Source organism: Chiloscyllium punctatum, chromosome 1 (assembly GCF_047496795.1).
Source record: "Chiloscyllium punctatum isolate Juve2018m chromosome 1, sChiPun1.3, whole genome shotgun sequence".
Lineage (NCBI taxonomy): Eukaryota > Metazoa > Chordata > Chondrichthyes > Orectolobiformes > Hemiscylliidae > Chiloscyllium > Chiloscyllium punctatum.
In genome coordinates this window covers 39974040-39988917 of record NC_092739.1, presented here as the reverse complement: position 1 = coordinate 39988917, position 14878 = coordinate 39974040, and the positions used below count along the sequence as shown (strand labels likewise).

Here is a 14878-nt window from a genome sequence, read left to right as displayed (position 1 = left end):
GTAATAGAGATTCCTAATGTAGACTTTTCTTTGCTGTTGTCAAGGCCTCACCTGACAGATCAACACGAGCTCAGCAAAAAGAATTCCAAACTTGCATCTTAGACAGTGTGATGGATCATTTATTGGCAGCAGATGTTTTGTTAGGTATGTCTGACTACCTTCAGATAATGCTGTGGAAGAAAAAGTATAATACTTGTGAAAATTCCATCAAAATGTTCCGATGAACTGTTGAATCAATACTATCAGATTATTTTGTATAATGATTTTATTGGCTTTACTAGTTATTATGTAGAGTTGCTTGCATTTGAAAGGAGCACTATTTAGTTTTTTTGTGAAATGAGAACATCTATAACAATACAAATCCTACGATAGGTGCCAGTAATAATAGTACTAGTGCGGTGCTGACAGATGGATGGGAATCTGAGATTTAGTGATCACAAATATTGTGAAAAAACGACACCTAAAACAGATTACCATTGTAGCTGATCTGCATCACCTATTACTTTTAGGGTGTAGGTTTGCTCGCTGAACTGTAGGTTTGAAATCCAGACGTTTCGTTATCTGGCTAAGTAACATCATCAGTGGCAACCTCCAAGTGAAGCGAAGCTGTTGTCTCCTGTTTTCTATTTATATCTTTCGCCTAGATGGGGTTCCTGGGGTTTGTGGTGATGTCATTTCCTGTTCATTTTCTGAGGGGTTGATAGATGGTATCTAGATCTATGTGTTTGTTTATGGCATTGTGGTTGGAGTGCCAGGCTTCTAGGAATTCTGTGGCATGCCTTTGTTTAGCCTATCCCAGGATCGATGTGTTGTCCCAGTCGAAATGGTGGCTTTTTTCATCCGTGTGTAGGGCTACGAGGGAGAGAGGGTCGTGTCTTTTTGTGGCTAGCTGGTGTTCGTGTATCCTGGTAGTTAACTTTCTTCCTGTTTGTCCTATGTAGTGTTTGTGGCAGTTCCTTGCATGGAATTTTGTAGATGACGTTGGTTTTGTCCATGGGTTATACTGGGTCTTTTAGGTTTGTTAGTTTTTATTTGTGTGTTGGTGGATTTGTGTGCTACTAGGATTCCGAGGGGTCTTAGTAGTCTGGCTGTCATTTCTGAAACTTCTTTGATATATGGTAAGGTGGTCAGGGTTTCTGGCTGTGTTTGGTCTGCTTGTCATGGTTTGTTCTTGAGGAATCTGCGCACTGTATTTTTTTGAGTATCCGTTCTTCTTGAATACGTTGTATAGGTGGTTCACCTCTGTTTTGTGTAGTTCGTCTGTGGTGCAGTGTGTGGTGGCTCGTTGGACTGGGACAACACATCTGTCCTGGGATAGGGTAAGCAAAGACATGCCAGAGAATTCCTAGAAGCCTGGCACTCCAACCACAATGCCATAAACAAACACACAGATCTAGATGTCATCTATCAATCCCTCAGAAAATGAACAGGAAATGACATCACTACAAACCCCAGGAACTCCATCCAGGAGAAAGATACAAATAGAAAGCAGGAGACAACAGCTTCGCTTCACTTGGAGGTCGCCACTGATGTTATCTAGCCAGGTAACAAAACGTCTGGATTTCAAACCTACAGCTCAGCGAGCAAACCTACACCCTAAATCTCAACCTGAGCTACAAACCTTGCAAAAACCTGTTACTGCATTTGTTTTTAGATATTTAATTGCCGGCAGTCCATTTTTGGCAATTTCGAATAACTGCTCTCACTTTCAAGCAAAGTCTGTAGCTAGATATTATATATATCCAAACCTGCAAACTTTATCATCTAGAAGGACAAGGACAATAATACGTAGGAACGTGTTGGTTCACTCACAGGCCACCTGCCGTAATGACTTAAAAATATATCACCATTCCTTTAGTGTAATTGTGTCAAAGTTATTGGGTCTCCCTTACAGAATTGTGGGTGCACCTACAAATGAACAGCAGCAGTTCGAGAAGGCAGTTCTACCACCATCTTCTCAAGGGCAATCAGTGATAGGCAATCAATGCTAGCCCCATCAGCAATGCTCACATCTGTGGATACTAAAACTGTTTTTAACAGGTCAACACACAGACACTTTGATTTTGCAAACTATTCCAGGCTATCTTAAAAACTGAAAGATTAAATGATGCTGGTAGTTCTTCATTACATTGATTTTTATTCATTATTGGGTGTGGTAATTTCTACTATGAGCTGATAAGATTCAATCTCAAATTTTGTTTTTTTAATCTTGGGAATTGATTGTATGTACATTTTTTTGTCTCTTGTAAATGAATTTAGGACATTTCCTGAAATGATTATTGTAGTTCTGATACTGGAAATTCAAATTGTCCTGTGATCATGATCGTATACAAAGTATCAGACTGCACTTTTTAATGAAGTTAACATAAAGTGCTGCTCTATTGATTAAAAATTAACCAAAAAATGCAGTGATAAATGTCCTGATACTTTATATTAGAACGTCACATTAATATCCAACGAGGGAAAATTTTAACATGGCAATAGATGAAATTAGTGTTCCAAAGTTATTGAGGAAAACTATAATTTTAAAGTCTCACTTCAGATTGCACCCTTCTTAAAATAAAAAGTTGCTACTCATAAACTAAAACCTAAAATCTTCATAGAAATAGTGGACTAATCCATTTTAAAAGTTATGCAATATACTTTTGTAATTGCCATACTCATTTTGTAGTTTAACAGACCATTTTTATGCTTCACAAATGTTTCAGGTGAAGAAGCAACACTACCAATTACCAGTGGAGGAAGTTACAATATATTAGTGAACAATGTATTTTACTTCACACAACGACTCGTGGACAAGCTTTGGCAAGGCATGTTCAGCAAGGAATCCAAACTTGTGGTTGATTTTATTGTTCAGCTGATAGGACAGGTAAGTTGATAGCATGAATGAGTCTCAAGAAAAATGAAACTGACTTTTCATAATATTAAAATGGTAATTTATAATTATGTATAAAGTAGAATTCTGGACATTCATTGGATATCAGTCAACATGACATAATAGCCCAGAATTTGCTGCAAGTTAAGGAACAAACCAGTAACCTGTGCTTTAAAGGATATTCAATCCAACATATTGAAGCAAGAAAGTGTCACACACAAAGTTGCAAATTGCCACAAAATATTTGAATGATTTGAGTTGTTTTGATATGAACCTCCCAAAACTGAATTTGCAACAGACCTTGGAACTGGTGTCAAGAAATGTAGCATTTGTGTTCTAGAAAATTAATTACCATGCTGCAAAAGTTAATGTAGCTATCTAACAATGACCTGTCATCATCTAACATGGTCTGAAGGAATGCCTGAGATCTAATGGAATGAGGGAAGGAGTGATGGATACATCAATTAGGGTTAATTGCTGTGAATTGGTTGTACAAATATGGGGAACTAATAAGCAGCATGTGAATTTTGTGGCATCGTTAAATGAAATAAAGCTCTCACTAAATGTGTGGAGTTGTATCTATTTAAATACAATTATCTTTAGTATATAACATTGATCACAGAGGATGGCTGCAACAAAATGTAAAGTTTCGGATTACACAACCATTTCCTGAAAATATGTCTTATAACCAGTGAAAGAATGAAGTTACAATGTGGACCTGGGTTACTACTTTACCAGGTTTGGCCTTGACGTTTTTGTAGCCGTACAGGAGGAAGATAAGAACGTTTTTTTTTCAGTTTTGAAGACTAATGATTTCAATATAGATAAAATTTTGAACAAATTAACTTGCATCGATAAAATTTATCAAAAAGTTTTAACGGCTTATGAAGAGTAGTCAGACTTTGATAAATTTAGGAGGACATTGAAGAGTACGTAATCAAAGTAAGTAGATTGTATGCAAAGCTGCAGAATGTTCATTTGGAAATACCTCCAGCTTTGCTGGCATCTGTGATATTGAATTGTGCCAAAGTATCAGGCATGAACAGACTTCTAGTTTTGACAGGAGTTAGATTTGCAGATAAACATATATTGCTAGAACAAATGACATAAGCCTTAAAAATATGTCCCTAAGAAAGCATTTCTTTCTAGCATTGTTTATAGCACAAAGAGGGTTACTGGCACAAAAACACACAATGGAGGATATGGTGCTAACGAATTGGTGAGACAGTTTAGATACAGGTTTCTGACAAGAGTATGAAAAGAAAACTGTAACTAAAAGAAATTAAGACAACTACTAATGACTGTCTTGAGAAATGAAGGAAGTTTGGTACTTGCAGTTTTAAAAAAAAACCCAGAAATGTTCAGGTTGTCGTCAATCAATGTTTCAAGTATGATTCAAAATACTATTCTTGGTTTTTAGAGGTATGATTTTTGCTTAAGGACATGCATTGAAATAACATGCAAAAGGTCTTTTGGTTCAAATCTGGGATAAGTATTCATTTAAGTGCAAATGAAGAGTGTTGTAAGTCTGAAAATACAATTGAAAACCGACAGGAATACCAAAGGTTTAGGGAGGAGGTGAAAAAGCAAATACGAGAAGCAAAGAGGAATAATGAGAGAAAAGCAGCTAACCGAAAGAGAAATCCCCAGGTCGTTTTTTTGGGCATATAAACAGAAGAGTTACTAACGGAGGAGTAGGGCCAATCAGAGACCAACAAGGGATTTACATGCAGAAGCAAGGGACATGGTTGAGATGTTAAATCAACATTTTGCACCCCTTTACAAAGGAGGTAGCTGACCAGGCAATGGTGACAGAGGAGGAAATTATCGCGAAAAAGGTTCAGAATTAAAACGGAAGAAGTCTTTGATAGATTGTTGGCATTTAGTCATCAAGGCGCTGGGACTAAATGAGATGCATCCAAGGATTCTGAAACCAGTGAGGGTACAAATTGTGGAGGAACTGGTCATAATCTTTGTCTGGATTTGGGGGAGATGTCAGTAGATTGCAGAATTGCAAACCGCATTTACAGACCAGTTTGTTTAACTTAAGTGATAGATAAACTTCTAGAAGCAGTTATTTGGAATAGACTTAATAGTCACCTTGATAAGGGTAGGTTGATTAGGAAGAATTAGCATGGATTTTTAAAGAGATAATTGTGTTTATTGAATTTGCTGGAGTGTTTTGCAGAGGTAAGAGAAAGGGTCAGTGAGGATAAGCTGTTGATGTGGTATACATGAATTTCTAGAAGTTATTTGGAGCAGTGGCACCCAACAGGCTCGTGACAAACATGATGGGTCATGGTATAAAAGGGACAGTGGCTATAAAGTTGTCTGAGTGATAGGAAACCAATAATAGTCAATCAATATTTTTTGCAGTGGAGAAACATTTGTAGTGGCGTTCTCCAGGGCCCAGACTTGGGAACCTTGCTTTTACTTATTTTCAGATAACACTAAACTTAGAAGAATAGTAAACTATGAGAAAGTGTGGAACACCAAAGGCGTGTTGACAAGTTGGTGGAGTGGGTAGATAGGTGGCAGATGCGGTTCAATACAGAGTAGTATGGGGTAATGCATTTTAGTTGGAAAAAGATTGAAAGTCAATATAAAGTAAGGGGTATAATTTTAAAGGGGATTTGGGAGCAGAGGAACCCACTTGTTTATGGTGCACAGATCATTGCAGATGGCTGGACTGGTGGAGAGAGCATTTAATAAGGCATAGTGTTCTTGGCTTTAATAATAGTTATGTAGAGTGCATGAGCAAGGAGGTGATGTAAAATTTATGCAAGAGACTTGTTAGACTTTAGCTGGAGTGTAATGTACAATTACTGGGACCACACTCTGGGAAAGATGCAAATGCACTGGAAAGACTTCAGAAGTGATTTGCAAGAATGGTTCCAGGTATGAGGAATGTTAGTTGTGAGGATAGGTTAAGATGTTTGGACTGTTTGTCTTGGAGTAAAGAAGGCCAAGATCTTTCAAAATCAAGAGCAACCTGAACAGAATAGATAGGGATAAGCTGTTCCCCCTCATAAAATAATTTTTAAAAATTGAAAGGTGTAGATTTAACATGGTATGCAAACTAAGCAAGGGTGATGAAAGGAAAAACTTGTTCGCACATCGAATAGTTAGCATGGGGAATGCACTGCCTGTGGAAGCAGGTTTAATTGAGATATTCAAGAAGACATTGGACACTTAGTTGGATAGAAATACTGGGTGGGGATAGGAGAAAAGGCAGGAGATTGATACTAGAACTGGTGCAGGCACAATGGATTGAATGGTCTCTTTCTGAGCCATAATGATTTTGTGATACTATTTCACCATGAACTATCCCAAACAATATAATATTCAAAACTAAGCATGAATTAGAAGAAGGTGGAGATACAGGCCAAATAGAGGGTGACATATTGATCACAAGAAGTTTCAGCCCAGAAATTAATGTTTTGATGATACAACCTGACCGGATGCACATCTCCAGCATGTGAAATTGACTGGCTACCTGAGTTTGAAAGATCCACCAGTTTCAAATTTGAGCATGATAACACATTAAAACCTTTAAAAAGAATGATCATTCTTTGTAAAATAATTGGAATCGATCATTCCATTAGCATTGGTGTAATGACCAATAAAATGCCACTTAATATTAAGTAGACTATCAGTGAAGAAACTGAATATGGAAAATGGTAATGTTATTGTATTTGGAAGATCTGTGAATTTGCAATTTTTGCAATTGGAACATAACCTCTCTCCTAAAGAAATTAACAGTGTTACTAACATCAGGAGTAGAAATATAAAGACAATATGTCAGTTGTGTTACAATGAAATAGGCAATTTGCCCATCTGTGTCCAATAGGCTACAAATTTAGGAAAGAATGCCAGAATAATAGATTGAGAGTTTGATAAGCTCATGGAAGAGATATGATAGATGTGAATTTCATATGAAATACTGATGAACACAGCTACGTTATGTTTGCCCTTAGGAAGAGGTTTCATTGAGGTGCTGACTATGGATTTAAAGCAACAGTATCAAGAAAAAACATTTTCAGTATACATTTTGTGGATTTGGGAAGTTGATTTTGTTAGTCAATAATACGTAGTGAAGATGTGAAATGAACTGTGGATAGGGACTGGACTTGAACCACCAGCAAAGTCTCTGATGATTGAGGTTGTGGTGAGGGGTAGATATGAGGTTTCTCAACTCTGACTTTAGAGATAAATCTGCAAATATGAGCATAATTGTTATGAATATGTAGCAGAGAACCTTTTAGCAGTGGGGTGCGGGAGAAGTGCTTGAAGTAAAAGATGAAGTGGTTTAGAAAAATTTTAACATGCAATTTGATTGATCTGCCATCATTTGCTCTAAAGTGGGTAGTGCTGAGAAGTATTGCAGATGACTGGAGGATATAATCCTGATCTGTTATTATTTAGTAGGAATACTGAAGTTCCATCAGTAACAAGTGATCAACCCCCAGCTTGGGAGGGGGCTACAATTAGTTCTACTTTCTTGGACCATTTGAACTCATTTTAAAAAAGCCTTTCTGCCTTCCTGTTAAGAGAAAGTCTCAGAATTGGTGAACCTTAAGATATAAGATCATTTGAAGCAAGTTTGTCAGGAATATATGGCTTATTATAAGGAAGACGTCCAGGGAAGGTTATTAGTAAAGTTGGAAAATAATAATTGTACAGTATAGGAACCACACTGTTCAGGGACACTCTTCCAGCCTGTTTTGTATGGATTGCAAATTTGCAGTTTTTGAAGGAGTTATAGAAAATAATAAGGACCAGATACCCCTTATTCCCAAATATTACACAGCTATGAACATCATGCTAAAAGGGCTAGTCCAACAATAAAATGCATCAATTATACGTCGAGCAGGTGAGACCACTAGAAAACATAAAGCTTACATGAACATACAGCACAAGTGGCAAGAGGTTCAGCCAATGGATTGAGAACATAAAGTACAAAAATGGCAGGCAAGAGAATAAAGTGTAAACTCAAACGTTGGGTCCAGGAGCAAATATGTCCCTAGAAAAAGATCATTATCTGTTGAAATAAGTCCTATTAATAGGAGGGATAGGTAAAACAGTTGCAATCCCGAAATGTATAGAAGGCAAAATACAGGGCATAATTTAACAAGAACAATAAATATACTACAAACTAGGAATACCATTAGATGCAGAAATCATGTGATCAGGAAGTCTAAGTTGACAAAAAAGAATAAGAACAACAACAAAGTTGGTGAGAATTTGGGGTGTGCACAGAGGTGCCAGATATGAAACATCCAGCCCGATATCATAAATGGAAGTGCAAGGAAAATGCCCGTCCTGATTGGGTTAATTGTTGATGTGAGATTTTGAAGAAAAATGGGGACCAGTTCACCATAAAAAGTAGGTTCACCGATGGCCGGAAAAGCAGTTTGGAAATTCGTCTTATGAGCAAAAAGCCTTGTTAGCAACAAATGCTTGAGGATGTAGATCGATTGATTGAAGAGCTGCATTTCAGCAGACAGACAGAAATACAAGTACAAATCCCTTTATCCGAACATCCAAAAACCGAAAAGCTCAGAAAACTGAAGGTTTTCATGGAGCGTGCAGCATCTGTCGTGTCTGCGTAAAATAACAGGGTTTTCTTGGCTGGCAAAGACCACACCCACTCGACCCACGTGACAGCGGGGAAGGCGTTAGTTGGGTTTTGTTTTTACTGTGCTAAATTGTTTAATTTTAGAGTGAAAATGTCAAAAAGAGGTGCAGGTACATCTATGGCTAGCAATAAGGTAATTATCAATAATGCAGAAAGTAGAATTATTGCAGAAGCTTGATCGTGGTGTGGCTGTGTGGCGTCTTATTGAAGAATATGGTGTCGGAACTACCACTGTGTCTATGATTTGAAGAACAAAGACACGTTACTGAATTTTTACGGTGACAGTGATGACCATCAACTAATGAAAAATAGGAAAACACTGCATAGGGCAAAAAATGAAGCTCTTAACTGTGTGTTGATGGAGTGGATTAGACAATGAAGAAGTGAACGTTTGCCACTGACTGGTCTGGTCATGAAACAAGCTAGAAAATATCATAGAGAACTGACATTAAAGGTCAATGTCAATATTCAGAAGCTTGGCTGCAGAAATTCGAGAAGCGTAATGGTGTGAAATACCTGAAAATCTGTGGCAAAAAGGCTTCTAATGACCATGAAGCAGCTGAAGATTATCTTAGTGAATTTGCCAAGCTGGTATCTGACGAAAGCCTTAGTCCTGAACAAATTTACAATGCTGATGAAACAACACTCTACTGGCGCTATGTCCTGAGAAAAACATGAGCAACGGCTAATGAGAGACCACCAACAGGTTTTAAGGAAACTAAGGACAGACTAAATATTATTGGGTCTGTCAATGCTGCAGACACAAGAGGTGAAATTGGCAGTGATTGGGAAAAGCAAACATCCGAGATGTCTGAAAGGTGTACACAATTTGCCTGTGCATTATTATGCAAACAAGAAAGCATGGGTAACTCGAATTTCTTTCCGACTGATTCAGTAAACACTTCGTACCAGCGACACAAGCTCATTGCAGACAAGCTGGACTGGAAGAAAAGTGCCAAACAGCTTGTGAAAAGTAATGTTTTTGGCATTTACTTGCCCCCTAATGTGACGTCGGTATTATAGCCTTATGACCAAGGACTTTTACGCTGCATGAAGAGCAAGTATAAGGGTTATAGTATGCTTGCTGCAGTCAACAGAGAGATAGAAATTCAAGACTTCCTGAAAGAGTTTAGTCTAAAGGATGCCATTTACACAGTTGCTAATGCTTGGAATGATGTTGATAAAGCAACATTAACAAATGCTTGGCGCAGAATCCGGCCCACAATGATGTTTCTTGTAAATGAGCCTGCAGAAGGAGAGTTGAATGATTTCATGTCTCTAAAGAGAAAAAGATGATAGCAAGCCTTGTTACGTACGCACAAAATTTATCGGATGAAAGTGTAAATAAATTACATGAAGTTGACATCGAAAAAATATGAACATTGTCAATGCTGTGCGTGTTATGCATTCCTTGAGTGATGAGAACATTGCTGAAATGATTTTAAATACAGGTTCCTGTATAGATGAGTGTGAGGATAGTAATGATGATGATGACAGTGAGTTAGTGAACACAGTTGAAAAAGTCCCCATTGACAATGTAGTGAAAATGTGTGATCAGTTAATTGCTGGCCTTGAACAATGTTCATTTATCAGTGAGCAAGAGATTATGGCAATTTACTCAATTAGAGAGATTGCGTAGACAGAAACCGATGTTAATGAGACAGATGACACTTGAAGAAGCTTTTAAAACCTCTACCTGCTGAAGCTGTGTATGTTTTTATTTGGAATGTTTTTATGGAAATAAAATGTTGTTGAATATTTGCAGTCTATGTATTTCATGACTTTGTATATATTACTCTATAACTAAGCTTTGTAAGTTTAAGTTTTCCCAAATGTTTTTCTTGTAATGTTTTTTTATGGAAATAAAATGTTGTTGAATATTTATAATGGATTGATTTCATTTATCAGTACACTATTCTATAAATAAAGTGTGGTAGTCTTCTATTCTTTATTCTAGTCTTTATTTATCCTGCTTAGTGTGAGTATTGATACGTTTTTGCTGCAGTACAGTATTTATGTTTAATTATGGGTTGCTGCCCTGCACCCTACAGGGGTGCTACATTAGTTCCATAAACCGCAAAACTCTGATTTCTGCAAAGCAGCTGGTCCAAGCATTTCAGATAAAGGGATATGTACCTGTATTTCTTCATCCTCCAAAGGAGGCACCAAATGTATGATCGCGACATATGGTCTAAATGATGCCTGTAAAGTACTACTTAGTGAAATATATCTTGTTAACATTGAGTTGTCTTTAGTTAAATGCAAACCATGTCTTTCTGGCAACTTAGGAGTCTGCTTTCAGGTATATTTGATTCATATGCATAATGTCTTTATGGGTGGGAGCAGTCAAAAATACTGCCATAACTGGACATAAAGCAGAATTTTAAATTGCAAGTCAGGGTTATGTTACTTTTAACTGCATTAACTTGGAACTCAAGCAAAATGGACCAAATGTCACTTGCAATCTTATTTGGAAAATATTAGCCTTATTGCAATTGGTCAAAGTGGGGGCTCACAAAAAAAGCAACATCCAAAACTGAAATGGAAGAATTGCAAAGTCTAATTGAACAGTTGAACTTGCCCCAATAAAACCAGATGCCAGTTTTGAAGTATTAAAGTTGAGTACAAGTGTGAAAGATATAATTTGGGCAATTAAAGCTTTTGAAAGAAAATAAAATGGAGCATTCTATTTTGAAATTTCCAATATTGGGTGATGCCAGGAATGTGAAACTTGTTTTTAGCGTGGGAACCTAAAGAAGTCAGGGTTGTGACAAGTACCTTAGCAGCAAAAGCTTATCTTAGTGAAAGTATTGGGTGAAAGTCTGGAAAGGAATTCAACAACCCATTTAAGACTACATCAATAAAAAGTTGTAAGATAAATTACTCTTAATGAAACCACCTAGGAATTACTCTTGCAGTTTTAAATGGGAAATGAAGGAGTCTCCAAATTGAAATGGATGGTGAGCAACAGTCAGTATCTGGTAGTTTTACAAAGAAAGGAGCAAATTCCAAGAAACTGTTGGATATACTGGAAAAAAGGACATTGGGAACTTTAATCCGCAAATTTAAAAATCGGAATATCAAATATTGTCACTTTGTAGGTTTTGTTTGCTTGTCGTTATTATATGGATTCTTTTACAAAAACAGAGGAATATGTTAACATTTAATATGACCTAAGGTAATGCCTGAGACCAAATGGAATAAAAGACTTTGGGTCATCCAAGCTGGAGAACGGGAAAAGTTTTAGGTGTTAGAGGTGATTTCCTCGAATTCCAGGAGCAGCAATGACTATTTTATATGCTGTTGCATTGTTTTGGAACATTGGAGAAAAATGTAGTTGGCACAACAGCACTTTTAAAGGGAGAGGGACAGACAAAGGAAGCACATGGTGAGGTCAGTGCAGGGGGTGGGGAAGAGAGAGAGAAAGAAGCCCACATTGCTAACTTACACAGCAGTGAATCTGCACAGTTACTGCTTTGCTGTTTGAATTCATGTATTGCTGCTCGTCGGAGTGCATCTGGGAAAATTAACAAATAATAAAATTCACACCTTATCTTGGAGGAACTTATTTGGGAGAGGTCACAGCACAGAAACAGATAAGTAGATATTTTAAGCGTGGCCTTAGTGAGTCTGCAGTAGTGAGTAGAGTGGCTTCGTTCTTGATTATATGTTATATTGAGATATGTCTCTTGATTAAACTTAAAAATATAAGCCATAAATATTAAATTAGCCTCGAGCAGTGTTTTGCAGAGGAATAAGACAGTGCTATTTACTGTGTCTGTAGATTGGAAGCAGCAAAACTGGTCTTTAGTGAAGTGATATGCTCCTCTTGTCGGATTTTAGAGTTCAGGGAGTTTACATGTTACTGAGGGTTATATCTGCAATAAATCTTCTGTGGCTATTCCCATTTCAAACAAGTATGCTGTTTTGGAAAATGTAGGGAGCGATGGATTCTCAGAGGAACGTAGCATGAACAGCCAAGTTTCTGGTATTGAGACTGGCTCTAATGCAACGAGGGATACATTGGGTTCCAAGAGAGAGATTCTGTTAGGGGACTCTCTCATTCAAGGCACAGACAGACGTTTCTGTGGCCAGCAGTGAAAAATCAGAAAGGTGTGTTGCTTCCCTGATGCCAGGATCAAGGATGTCTCAGAGGGTGAAGAATGCTCTCAAGTGGAAGAGGGGCCAGTAGGAGGTCATTGGTTCCAATGTGTACAATGACATATGAAGGAAAAAGGATGAGATTCTGAAGGGAGATTACAGTGTTAGGCAGGAATTTAAAAGGAGGTCCTAGAGTGTAGTAATATCTGGATTACTCCCCGTGCTATGAGCTAGTGAGGGCAGGAATACGAGGGGAGAGCAGATGAATGCATGGGTGAGGGGCTGTTGTATGGGAGAAGGATTCACATGTTTGGATCATTGGAAGCTCCTTTGTGGTAGAAATGACCTGTACAAGGAGGACAGATTGCCCTTAAATTGGAAGGGGACTAATATACTGGCAGGGAGATTTGCTAAAACTGCTTGGGTGGATTTAAATTAGTAAGGTGATGGAGGTGGGGGCAGTGTCGTTGGGACCCAGGGAGATAGTGAGGAAGGTGATCAATCTGACACTGTTTGACTCGCCTTTGTACTCAATTCTACCAATCCAGGAAAAGCAGAGATCAAGGTAGAACTGATCACCTGCATTTATTTCAATACCAGAAGCCACCAGGGAAGGCAGATTAACTCAGGGCATGGTTAGGAACATAGGTCTGGGATATCATAGCAATTACAGAAACATGGCTCAGGGATGGACAGAACTGGTGGCCTAATGTTTTAGGATACAAATGCTACAGGAAGGATAGAAAGGGAGCGAGAGAGGAGGGGGAATGGTGTTTTTGGTAAGGGATAGCATTACAGCTGTGCTGAGAGAGGATATTCCTGGAAATACATCCAGAGAAGTTATTTGGGTGGAACTGAGAAATAAGAAAGGGATGATCACCTTATTGGGATTGTATTATAGACCCACTAATAGTCAGAGGGAAATTGAGAAAGTGATTTGTAAGGAGATCTCATTTATCTGTAAGAATAATAAGGTGGTTATGGTCGGGGATTTTAACTTTCCAGACATGGACTGGAACTGCCATAGCATTAAGGGTTTAGATGGAGAGGAATTTAAGTTTGTACAAGAAAATTTTTATGGATGTACCTACCAGAGAAGGTGCAAAACTTTATCTACTCTTGGGAAATAAGCCAGGGCAGGTGACTGAGGTGTCAGTGAGGGAGCACTTTGTGGCCAGTGACCATACTTCTATTAGATTTAAAATGACGATGGAAAAGGAGAGGCCAGATCTAAAAGTTGAAGTTCTAAATTAGAAGAAGGCTAATTTTGACGGAACTAGGCGAGAACTTTCCAAAGCTGATTGGGAGCCAATGTTCGCAGGCAAAAGGGCGGCTGGAAAATGGGAAGCTTTCACAAATGAGATAACGAGAATCCAGAGAAAGTATATTCCTGTTACGGTGAAAGGAAAGACCGATAGGTTAAGGGAATGCTGGATGACTAAAGAAATTGAGGGTTTGGTTAAGAAAAAGAAGAAAGCACATGTCAGGTATAGACCGGATAGATCAAATGAATCCTGAGAAGAGTATTAAGGCAGTAGGCGTATACTTAAGAGAGAAATCAGGAGGGCAAAAAGGGCACATGGCAAATAAGGTTAAGGAGAATCCAAAGGGGATTGTATAATACATAAGGGACAAAAGAATAACAAGGGAGAGAATAGGGCCCCTCAAACATCAGCAAGGTGGCCTTTGTGTGGAGTTGCAGGAAATGGGGCAGATACTCAATGAGTATTTTGCATACAAAAAGGACATGGAAGATATAGAATATAGGGAAATAGATGTTGACATCTTGAAAAATGTCCATATTACAGAGGAGGAAGTGTTGGATCTATTGAACAGCATAAAAGCGGATAAATCTTTAGGACCTGATCAGATGTATCCTTAAACTCTGTGGGAAGCAAGGGAAGTGATTGCTGATATATTTTGTATCATCGATAGTCACGGGTGAGGTGCCGGAAGACTGGGGGTTGATTAACGTGGTGCCACTGTTTAAGAAAGGTGGTAAGGGAAGCCAGGGAACTATAGACCAGTGAGCCTGATGTCGGTGGTGGGCAAGTTGTTGGAGGGAATCCTGAGGGACAGGATGTGCACTTCCTTGGAAAGACAAGGACTGATTAGGGATAGTCAACATGGCTTTGTGTGTGGGAAATAACGTCTAGCAAGCTTGATTGAGTTTTAGAGCAGAAGATGTGATCTACATGGACTTCAGTAAGGCGGTCGACAAGGTTCCCCAAGGGAGACTTGTTAGCAAGGTTACAACTCATGGA

At 38.3% G+C, this 14878-nt stretch overlaps 1 protein-coding gene across 9 annotated transcripts in view; it reads left to right on the top strand.

The window, feature by feature from the left end:
- Positions 1 to 14878, top strand: part of wdfy3 (WD repeat and FYVE domain containing 3) — a 406146-nt gene that overhangs the window by 256386 nt on the left and 134882 nt on the right. For all 9 annotated transcript variants that reach the window (XM_072594588.1, XM_072594809.1, XM_072594597.1 and 6 more), the window contains 2 exons: positions 45 to 144; positions 2709 to 2869. In XM_072594588.1, coding sequence (XP_072450689.1) covers positions 45 to 144; positions 2709 to 2869 — 261 coding nt within the window. The remainder of the gene's footprint in view (positions 1 to 44; positions 145 to 2708; positions 2870 to 14878) is intronic.